General features: G+C 42.5%; 1 protein-coding gene across 1 annotated transcript in view; it reads left to right on the plus strand.

Moving 5' to 3' along the window:
* The window catches only part of NDUFA12 (NADH:ubiquinone oxidoreductase subunit A12), a 42473-nt gene extending 36067 nt beyond the window's left edge, over positions 1 to 6406 (plus strand). The window contains exon 5 of the mRNA XM_038408462.2: positions 6134 to 6406. Within this exon, the coding sequence (XP_038264390.1) occupies positions 6134 to 6314 (181 nt within the window). The 3' untranslated portion in view covers positions 6315 to 6406. The remainder of the gene's footprint in view (positions 1 to 6133) is intronic.
* The last annotated feature ends 5470 nt before the right edge of the window (positions 6407 to 11876 follow it).

The following is an 11876-nucleotide window of genomic DNA, read 5'->3' on the forward strand; positions in this document are numbered from 1 at the left end:
TTCCAGAAAGAATGGTGTAGTCCCTTTTTTACTTCCTCTATTATCTGACCATGATCTAGTACTGAAATGATATGATGTTTTATTCCATACCAGCTAATTAACTCTGTCCACAGTTCATATGAAATATGGCAGTAAGGGAAAAAAAATGAAACAAAGTTCAGCACCTCGCTTGTTTATCCTACTGTCTATAAAACTGTAACTAAGTTGGCTAACTTCAAAAATTCTACTTTCTGATAAAGTACTCTTTAAACTGTGTGTTCTGTTCTGCTTCCTGTTGATGTTCCTGAGGGTCTTTTATTCTAGGTAGAAACGAATTCACTATATGGACAACCAGCAAATTGGAGTTTGCTTAAGCTGCGAGGCAAACCCGCAGCTAGACCAGGGCTGCTCACTCAGTTGCTAACCAGGGGATACTAGTTGTCGGCTCCTTCATGGAGCTGTGAGCACAGGGCGTGTACCTGGTGCAGTTCATAACCTCCTCCGACACCTGCTCCACATCTATGTCGGGGTACCAGGTTGCAGCCCCTTTTCTGACTCCTCCAAAACCACCAACTCAGGTTCTGGCTTCACTTCTCCGTACAACTTCCTGATCCATAAGCCCATGAAATTATGAGACCTCCTTGTCAATCTCCTCCTGGTACTGGCCACGGTGGCCATCCACTATAACAGGAGCGGGAAACTGGATGGGGAGGTGCTCTGTGACTGTGGGGCCCTATTTCTGATCCTCCCTGAAGTCAACTCTCCAGGCAGGTTCCTCTGGGCCGCATCCACTGACTCCTAGATGCTTTCAAGGGCAGTGGGTGCTGTCGGTGGCTCTCTGCTTGGTGTTCCCTCTCTGGTTCCTCCTTTTAACCCTGTGACCCTCAGTTCCCATCCATGTTTCTCATTTGTTGTCTCCCAAATTCACTTAAGACCTGGGTCCTGTAGCTCCTCCCCTTAGGTTGGGGGGAGCAGCCTTAGATGTGGACGCCCTTTCCCCTGGAACCTCAATAGGTACCATGACTTGCCATCTAACAGAGCCTGCAGTGACCCTATCTCTCTGGCATGCAGCAGCATATACCCAGGCAGGGCCTGCGTCAGATGGTATTTCTCTGACCCCACCAGAGCTGCAAGTTTGTGTGTGCAACAGCTCTTCTTAGCCAGGAACCCTCTTGCTGACTCATAGTGTTAAACTCCCTGGGGTTCCAACTTGCCCTTGATCCAGTTCTTGCCCAAAACTTGTTCAGTCTTGCTCATTCCTACTAAGACCATGTGCCAGCCCTGTTATTGATCTGTTCTAGCCCTTCACCCTGCTGCTGACCCCCCAGGCCCTCAGGCTGACTCCCACCCAACTTTGACCTTTGACATGTGTTTGGGTTCTGATTATAATTCTGATTTGGCTTGTCTATGGACTGTAATCTTGGTTCTGACCCATGGCCTGTCTCTGACCTCAGTTTCCACCACAGCCCTCAGCCCAGTCCTGACTTTCCAGTCCGCTTCAACCCCTGAACCTATTCTTGACTACAGCTCTAACCACCAGACCTGACTGCCGTGATCCCAGAGCCTGACAGTAGCCATATCAAATTCACAAACTAGGAAAAAAGGATTTTTCTGTTATGATGATGATAATAATAGGTATCAGTTAACTTAGAGCATACAGAACTTTCAGATGGAAGTACAACTTCCAAGTGGATGGTTTCCCTTAGGAGCCATTGTCTATATTAAACAACGGGCAAGTAATAGCCTATTTTAAACATCTTGTTAAAATAAAATTAATCTTCCCTCCAGTTTATTATTCCATTAGCAAGGACATTGAGAAATGAGGGCACTGTTTACTGTACCTTTACTAGAAATTTAAAGAATTTTCCAATCAAATTCTAGCCAACTTATTCTTATAGCAATTTTTTAATCTCAATTTGGAACTCTTTAGTTAAGGGTATGACTGACATTTTGATAAGTCTAACCGATTTTGCTAAAAATAGATTTAATATCGCCTATTAAAGAGAGAGGACTTCACTTTAAATACATTGGCTAAGAGCAATTTGACGAAAAGACAGTCTCTTAGCTGAGAAGCATCCCCAAAGCTGTAAATCCCTAGAAGGGGATGAACTCAATTATAAATATTACTTTTTCCATTGCCTCCTAGTTTGATCCTTTTTGTGATGCTGCATGAAGAGAAATGGCAGAGACAACTGGAACAGAAGACATTTCAGATTTAGGTCAAGTGACAGCTGACTGGCAAAACCTCATTAATTCCACACCAGAAAGCTTGCCAGCATGACTGATGATGCTAAATGTATTAATATGTACAATTATAACAAAATTCAGTATGAAAATATATTTTCAGGTTTAAAGATTTTTGGGGACTGGAATAGGGACAGACTGAAAAACAAATAGTTTATGCACTTCTGTGGTTGTTTTTTTTCAATAGGTTACTATTGAAATTTTTCACTTGCTTAGATTAACTTAATTTGCACAGAGGAGGGCTTGGTATCATCTAGTTTTATAGGCCAGGCCCAGGGATAAAGCACTAATACATTCATATTTACCCAGCAATAATTTTTCTTTGAATGAGAATCCATATACATATTCACAGCTAGTGATCATATGTCCAGTGTGCACTCATCTGAGAACTTTCAAGTTAGCAGTGCCTGTGCTCTTCAATCCCTCATGCGCTCAGTAATGCTATAACAGGCAGAGCCACCACCCTACCTTCAGTACGCTCTTGCCATGATGGTGTGTGTCGGAGCAGCTCCATTTAGAGCCTCTTGCCTCTTTCAAAAAGAAAAGGAGTACTTGTTGACACCTTAGAGACTAACAATTTATTTGAGCATAAGCTTTCGTGAGCTACAGCAAAAGCTTATGCTCAAATAAATTTGTTAGTCTCTAAGGTGCCACAAGTACTCCTTTTCTTTTTGCGAATACAGACTAACACGGCTGCTACTCTGTTGCATCTTTCAGTTGGCCTTGTGAGTTAGTCTTTTGGGATTGTCAGACCCCCCATTCATCTACAGTACTGGGACCATCTTCAGTTCTTAATGATAGACCACAAGTCCCCAGGTTTACAGCACTGCCCATCTTGAGAGGCTGTTATGCCTCTCCACGACAGCCACACAAGGTGTCTATTCTGCCTCAATGAGGTACATATATTCTGAACCAGTGCAAGATCTGCAGATCCTTTTCAAAGTGGACCCAGAGTTTAAGGGAGTCTCACTTGAGGGCCTTTCTGCTGGAGCAGTCCATGCATCCAGATTAATCTTCTGACAGTTGGGGGAGCAGAGGTCCTTAAGGCTTTCATCTGAGGCGTCTTTGAAATGATCCAAGGCACGCCTCAATTCTGCCTCCATACTGAGGAAACACCGGGATCAGCCAGACACTGAGCAGAAGACCTCAGGCGAGAAGAAGCACAGAATATCTTCCCCAAGTTCGGATGTTAATCACGAGATTGTCCATATCAAAGGTGCTTCAAAGCTGAAAAGATCTCTAAGCACAGGAGCCCAGCATGACCTGAGATGACCTAGATATGCTGCAGATCTCACCTATCACTGTATCACGGGTGCCAGCTCCACTTCACAAGGTGCTGACAATAGCACAAGCAGGACCACAGCCTCTGTGGCCCAGGGTCGGAGTCTCCCCGTGCATACACATGGAAGCCTCCTGGTGCCTTCCGGGGTCCTAGCACTGTTGCCAATGCCAATGTCAAGATTCCTGGTTCTGTTTTCACCTTCAGGAAGATCTTAGTCCCTCAGTGCCACCCAATGCTAGGGAGAAGCCTCCTGGGCAATGGCAACTGCACTGGATAGTTTTCATCATGGCTGTTCTAGGCAGTTCTGAGCGAGGTACCGACCACAACCAAGGACCTGCCCTTGAAGGTTGCTTTTTGACAGGACAGGTGAGGTATGAGGTTGCTTAAAGACTGTAGGGCCATATTCAGATCCTTGGGGGTCTATACTCCAGCCATCATGTCTCAACAATTTTACAGGCAGGCCCACTACTACCACTATAGACCACCTGAGTATGCCAAAAGAAGCAGAAGGCTTCAAAGAAAAACCCCTCAGAAGGGGCCACCACATCCCACTGTCCCTCCTCCTCTGTGTTAAGGCAGCAGATTTGACTCCACGGCCAAGGACAGCATACCACTCTCTACCCATCCCTGGCCTTCCCCTCTTTTGGCAACCATGTGGTGCATTTCCACCACACTTGGTCCAGCATCACTTCGGACCCTTTAACATTGGACGCTGTAGAGAGAGGCTACATAATTCAGTTCCTCTCCTGTTCCCTCCCTGGCCCTATTTGGGGACTCATCTCACGAGAGTGAGGGAGGGTCAGTCTAAGCTCTTGAAGTCACTTGAAGTCCCAGTCACTGGGAGGGTCAGTCTAAGCTCTTGAAGCCATAGAAGACGGCTCCTTTGATCACTGGGTTAAAGGATTTTACTCAAAATATTTCCTCATCCCAAGAAAAAGGGAGGGTTTATGAGCTATCCTAAACCTACAGGGCCTGAACACGTACCTCAGGAGGCTCAAGTTCAAGATGATGTCCCCAGTATCCATCATCCCATCCCTAGATCAGGACTGGTATGCTACCCTCAATCCCCAGGATGTTTCTCCACACTCTGATATACCAGGCCCACAAGCACTTCCTGAGATTTGCAATAAGAGACTATCCTTACCAGTACCAGGTTTTGCTGTTTAGCCTATCAGCAGCACCCAGAATATTAAGAAATGCCTGGCAGCAGTGGCAGCCTACCTCAGAATGAGGGTGCCCAGGTATTTTCCCTACCTCGATAGTCAGAAGTCACTTGGAGGCCCTAGTGTAGGTCTTTACTCTCTCGCTGAGAGCATGAGGGAGCAACAGTTTCGTGTGCTGCCCCCACAGGCACTGCTAACTGGAAAGTTCTCTGCATGTGTACTGGACAATGTGATCTCTAGCTGTGGAATATGTATATGAACTATACATCTCAAAGAACATCCGTTACTGTACAGTAAATAGTCTTTTTGTTAATCACATTATGCATTCAGCAAGCATTTATGTGGAGAGGTTGTGTCTATGTCAATCATTATCCTGTTACCTCAAAACTACTTATTACTGTGCTTGAAAAGTAAGGAAAGCTTTGTAAATGGCACGGTAAACAGTAATGCAAGTACAGTAGTTTATACACAGTTTTTTTATATTATTTGAGCCCTGTAAAATCTCTTCCAAATACAAAGCTTCTGTTTGTTTTTGTTTTTTTATTTGTACTGCCTACCTAGAAGCAAGGGCCAAATTGTGTTAGGCATTGTACAGACCTATAACAAAATGTTTTTTACCCAAAAGCGTATAATCTAAATTTTAAAATGAGACAACAGATGAGGGGAGCACAAGGGAACATTGAAACAGTTATGAACAGTGGAGTAAGCACCTGAGACCACACCCCGTCTCCTTAATCAAGAGTTTTTTGTTGGCATCACTACATAGGTGGGTTTTAAGTAGAGATTTAAAGAAAGAAACTGATAGTGTAATTCTGCTTTTAAATGCTATTTCAGCCAAACATTTATTATTTTTAGTTAAACATTAAACTAATAAAGATGTCCAAAATAGACTGATAAATTAATTGTAATAGAAGGTACTTCAAAATGCTGCTCAGAAAATAACTATATGGCCTCACAAAAGAGACTTATCTTAATTCTAAAACCTCAGTTATCACTGGTTTTTAAATTTTAATGGAATCGGTTCTTTCTAATCCAAATGTGATCTGAAGTCTGTCCTGCATTTTGACTGGTAGGGGCTAGAAGGTAAACTACCAGCAATCAAATTATTAAAAATATATTCTGAATGACTACTTATTACAGCATGGTAGATATTTCACATTATTATTATCACAATATTATTTCCAATATTTCACAGTGGATTTAAAATCTAGTATATTCTCAGTTGTTCTGTAATGGAACTCTTATCTAGCCAATTGACTATTTGATAGGAGTCTTTAGCTGAATACCGTGAAATATGCCTTTTTGAAAATATCAGAATAGATTAAAGTTTTAAAGCCTGAGTTCCAAAAATAAAAGCCAGATATTAAAGTTTCAGAGAAAAACTCTTTCAATTAAGGAAGAGGATTTATTATAGGAGATCTTATATTACTTTTTAATAACTAGTAATATATTTTTCTCTCTTCAGGCATTGTTGGCTTCACTGCATAACTGAAGACCCTCCAACTACTCATCCACCAGCTGCTCGTAAATTCATTTGGGAGAACCATAAATTCAATCTGAGTGGCACTCCTGGGCAATATGTCCCTTTCTCTACAACGCGTAAAAAGATACAGGAGTGGGTCCCACCTACGACTGCTAACAAATAATTGAAAAGCCTGACTTGCCTAAAACTAGGTTCTCAATGTGAACTGTACCTTTATTGTTTGGTTGGTTTAAAATAAAAGCCTCTGACAAAAGTGAAAATCATTTTTTTAATTGGGATTGAAAAAAAAATTTTTACAAACAAAAATAGGGAGCGTTTAAGAAGAAAAAAGTGGGTAAAAGGCCATGTAAAGAACAGTGTTACCTTTATTCATATCATTTTTATCAGATATCTTCATGTGCTTTTTTCCTCTGTGGGTTTTAAGTAAACCTTATTTTTCTAGTATTTATTACATCTAACTGTTGCTGTGACCGTCATTTCTCCTCCTTTATAATATCCAGATAGATTTGAAATACAGTAATGTTCTTATGAGGCTGAACGTACAAATGTAATGGGGCAGGATAAGTAATAATGGACCATTCCCAACACTATACCTAAGTAGTGTTCCCAGGACTCATTTCTAGGAAGCTCTCTTAAAAATAATAATAATTATATTGCAAGTGAGAAAGGAGTGCCAATAAAGGATCTTAGCTTTTTCTTTATAAATACTTTTGGTATTCTACATATACGTACATGTGTATGTGTGTATGCACAAACATTATGCTATAGCATGTAATGTAACAATATAAAATATTAAAACTTCCACAGTAATCTATATGGTGGAAGTTCATCAGGAGGAGAAAGAAAGGGCTGAACTAATGGGACAAATTTTCATACACAGACACTTAGGCTGTAATTTACATTTCTGTATCCACAAATGTGCATGCAATGCAGAATTTCTGGACTAAGCCTTTACTGACTGCTTTTGAAAATTTGTTCTAGTGTATCTACATACATTACTGGTCATTACATAGATGTCCCAGGGTACTGTCTGCTTATACATGGAATATTGTTTGCAATGTTGTAGCTGTGTTGGTCCCAGGATATGAGAGAGACAAGGGTGGGTGAGGTAATATCCCTTATTGGACCAACTTCTTCAGGTGAAAGACAAGTTTTTGAGCTCCACAGAGCTCTTCTTCAGATCTAGGAAAGGTAATCATAGTGTCACCACTAAAGGCAAGGTGGAACAGATTGTTAAGCATAAGGCTTTAATACGTTGCAAGAAAATATTCAAATGAAGTTATCAGTTACCACCTCTGTAGTCATAGGACTGAAGATTGACTACGAAATCCTTAACAGATATTGCATCCACCACCGAGAGGACAGCTATACAGTCCCTGAAATCCATCCACCAAATAGTGATCAAAGCAGCAGACAAAAAGGTTGCCATCATAGTTCAACTGAGATGACTGTCAGTGAGGCAGACTGACAACTCTGACACCACCTACTTTAAAGAACTCAAAGAAAAGGGGGGGGAGGGATAGCTCAGTGGTTTGAGCATTGGCCTTCTAAACCCAGGGTTGTGAGTTCAATCCTTGAGGGGGTCATGTAGGGATCTGGGGCAAAAATTGGGGATTAGTCCTCCTTTGAGCAAAGGGTTGGACTAGATGACCTTCTGAGGTCCCTTCCAACCCTGATATTCTATGACACCACACCACAATTCACCCAGGAGTTTAAGGATATCAAACTCTTCCCCAAACAACTTCAAGAGAAGCTTTGTAACTTCATCCCCCAAGGATCTTCTACATGCTTCCCAAGATATACAAACAAGGGAATTTAGGAAGACCCATCTGGCTGTAGCACTCTTACTGAAAGAATATCTGTACTCTTAGAAACCATTCTCAAACAACTCACCACACAAAGGGGCAGTTTCTTCAAGAACATAACCAACTTCCTCCAGAAATTCCACAACATCAACACCTCCCTCAGAACACCATACTTTGCTACCATGGATTTCCCCTCCCTACATCTCTCACCATGACAGCATCACCCCTACCTCGGATATCTACAGGACAATGGACAACACTCGGATATCCACACCAAACTCATCCATTTCATCCTCACCCATAACAATTTTACATTCAACATCAAACACTTTGTCCAAACCATGGGAATAACCATGGGATTAGGATGTCTCCCCAATATGCCAACCTCTTTGTGGGCACTTTGTGAGGAAGAATTTCTGTAAAAATGCAACACACAACCCATGATATACCTGGGAGATAATGATATTTTCATCTTCTGGACAGATGACCTAAACTCCATCATAGATTTCCACCACAACTTCTACAACCATCACCCATCCATAAACTCTCTAGAAGACTGCCACACCAGCATAAACTTCCTGGACACCACAGTCAGTTTCAGCATTGGAACCCTACAGACAACTATATACAAGAAACTCGCAGATCCTCACGCTTACCTTCACAGATCCAGCGGCCACCCCGTGACACTAATTTACCTTTCCCAGACCGGAAGAGGAGCTCTGTGGAGCTCAAAAGCTTCTCTTTCACCAACAGAAATTAGTCCAGTAAATGATAGTACCTCACCCACTTTACCTCAATATGTGGCATAAGCAACCTCAAATCCTGGCACCCTCTTCTCCCCCAAAAGGAAACATTTCTTCTAACCTAGAACCAGTACCTAAGATGGTGATAATGCATAACCAAGAGAACCATTTTAAACCCAAAGGCATAACAAACTCAAAAGAACCTAAGCTAATTGAAAAGGAGAATATAGATACTGTCAATAGAGATTTCTGACCCTTTTTATTAATTGTGAGATGGATAATGGCACCAAGTGGAAGAGAGACTGACAGGAGCTAAAATCTCAGAACCATTCCCACATGTTTTCTCCCAGCTGGTTCTATGAGGGAGTACCACTCATCCTACAATATGAGTATTTGTGCCCTTCTTTTATTGTCCATTGCATCAATTTGGGCTGTGAAGTTTTCATTTTCCTTGGTTAAGCTTGCTCTTGGAGTGCTGTTGCCCAATGTAAATTCCAAATCAGATTGTTTCTTGTGCACATGTAAGTCATGAGCCCAGCCTTTTACATTTATGTTCAACGGTACAGTCTCTTATAATGAGTCAAACGTTCATGTAATTAGTTCTGCTTTTTACTGTTCCACTGGAGCTTTTAAAAGCTCAAATCTTTATCAGGGTTAAGAGCTGAAACCCAGGTCACAGTTAATGTAACAGCTTGTCCTGGCACAGGTGTAAACTGAAAAGCTTGCTGCTTCATAATCAGCTGCCTTATTCCATTCCTTAGGTGTTGTGGATTAGATTCACTGTCTTGGATCTTGTGTTCTGATATTCTGAAGTGTGCTCCCCCTACTGTACTTTGCACTGTTGTACGAGGTGCTGGCTCAGTTCTCTGCTGTTTCCTGTGTGACCTTGGCAAGTCACGTGGTGTACCTGTGCCTCAGTTCCCCCTCTGAGAGATGGGTGACCCTAGTACTTCTCTGGCTCAGTGGAGTGTTCTGGGGGACTCAGGAGCTAAACTGATAGGCGCAATATAGGCATTTAGATAGGGCAAAGGTGAATTAAGCCCTGTAAGTTGTACAAAGGAGAAATCAGGAGAGTGAAATGTTCATTTTGGTACCTAATAAATTCTAATGGGGGAACAGGGAAATCTCTTGTGCTATATCTCAGTTTCTTGCTGCTGCCATAAAAAAGAATGACAGTAAGCAGCCTGGGAGATAAAAACCACACTTACAAAGCTAGGGACTCTTTGGTGCTGGTACATTAACAAGGTGTCTGCAATACCCTGGATAGCTGATATTTCAAGAAAAGGAGCGAGTCTCTAAATAGTACTTCAGTTACTCACCCAGCTAATGTATTAAATATGGCTTTATGTTCGGGAGACTACTACGTGGGAAAGATCAAAGTAACAAATGACAGCAGACACATACTCACCAGAGCTTTCCGTCTGCTGAACTGTCAAGCCTCAAACTGTCATCCTCCAACTCTAACTATACCAAAGAGGTGAGAGTAGCTCCTTCACACATATGAGCCAATACTAGCTCCAAATTCTAAAGAGCCTCCAAAGAAGAGATCTTGTTGGGACAGCTGCTTGTGTGTGTCCTTTCCACAGGAGGGCTTACTATGTGACATGTTAATTTAGATCAGGGTTCTCAAACTGGGGGTTGTGACCCCTCAGGCGGTTGTGAGGTTATTACATGGGCGTCACGAGCTGTCAGCCTCCACCCCCAAGCCCCATTTCATATTGTTTTTAATTTATAAGGGGGAGTCACGTGCAGAGGCTTGCTGTGTGAAAGGGATCAGCAGTACAAAAGTTTGAGAACCACTGATTTTGATGGACAGTGGTCAGGAGTTCTTTTTCAACACAGAGGCTGGTAACAGGAATGGCCATGCAGATTCTCCTGTGTTAGAGAAGTCAAAGAAAGGACTCTGATTATTTCCTTTTTGATTATAAAAACTCTCATTAGCTGAGGCTAAATACAGTCCATGTACAGTGTTTAAAGTTTCATAACCACAAGCTTATTTAGGAGCCAGTCAACACCACTCCTCAGACTGCCTCAGTGACATAAGGCATTCCTCTATCTCACCGGGGACAAACTTTTTGGCCCAAGGGCCACATTGGGGTGCGAAACTGTCTGGAGGGCCGGATCGGGAAGGCTGTGTCTCCCCAAACAGTTTGCCCCCTCCCCCCATCTGCCCCTCCCACTTCCCACCCACAACTGCCCCCCTCAGAACCCCTGACCAATCCATCCCCCCTGCTCTTGTCCCTGACCACCCCCTCCCGGGAAGCCATCCCCTAACCTAACCTCCCCCTGTCCCCTCACTGCCCCCCCAACCCCATCCACACCCCTGCCCCTAACAGGCCCCCTGGGAACCTACTCCCATCCAGTCCCCCCACTCCCTGCCCACTTACCATGCAGCTCAGAGCTGCAGGGGAAGGGGGACAGTAGGGGAGGGGCCAAGGGCTAGACTCCCTGCCCAGGAGCTCAAGGGCCAGGCAGGACAGTCCCGTGGCCCAGATGTGGCCCACGGGCTGCAGTTTGCCCACCTCTGCTCTATCTGGTAAGGCAGAAAAGAGAGACTGTATCATAACATCAGAATTATCATTCACTGGCTGAAGAGCCTGAATGGTTTTTTAAGCATTAGCTGGAAAAGAAGGCATAGGCCTACTACCTAGGATATAGAAAATCAGGTAATCAGAGCAGGAGCAATCCTTCAAGGGATAGACATAAATTATTTTGTACCTCCAGAATATTTTAACACTAGTTCTGAATAAGAATGCTGTGCAAAAGTCTTTCATATTTTACACATCCATAAATGACCAAATTTTAGAGAGTAATTTTTTACATTATTAATCTAAGAAGATTGCCTTCAGAAACACCTGCTTAATTTTAAAGTGCATGCTGTAAGGAGTTCATGTTAAGAATTTTACTACAAAATCTGATATTTAAGTTAAACTAGCACAAACATTTAACTGCATTTAAGCAAAAAAAATCTGAAGGAACTTCTGTTTTGTATTTATCTGTAATGCCTAGACCAAAGCATCTGTTTTATTTTAAACTTCTTCTGTGCAGCAACTTCATGGTCATTCAACTAATTTACTCCTTCCCTTCACTGTTATATGTATTAGTTTTTGGCCAGGTTACTGTAATACTGTTCTACTTCCATAACTCGAGATTTTTAGTTGAAGAAATAATGATCCA

This window comes from Dermochelys coriacea, chromosome 1 (assembly GCF_009764565.3).
Source record: "Dermochelys coriacea isolate rDerCor1 chromosome 1, rDerCor1.pri.v4, whole genome shotgun sequence".
NCBI lineage: Eukaryota > Metazoa > Chordata > Testudines > Dermochelyidae > Dermochelys > Dermochelys coriacea.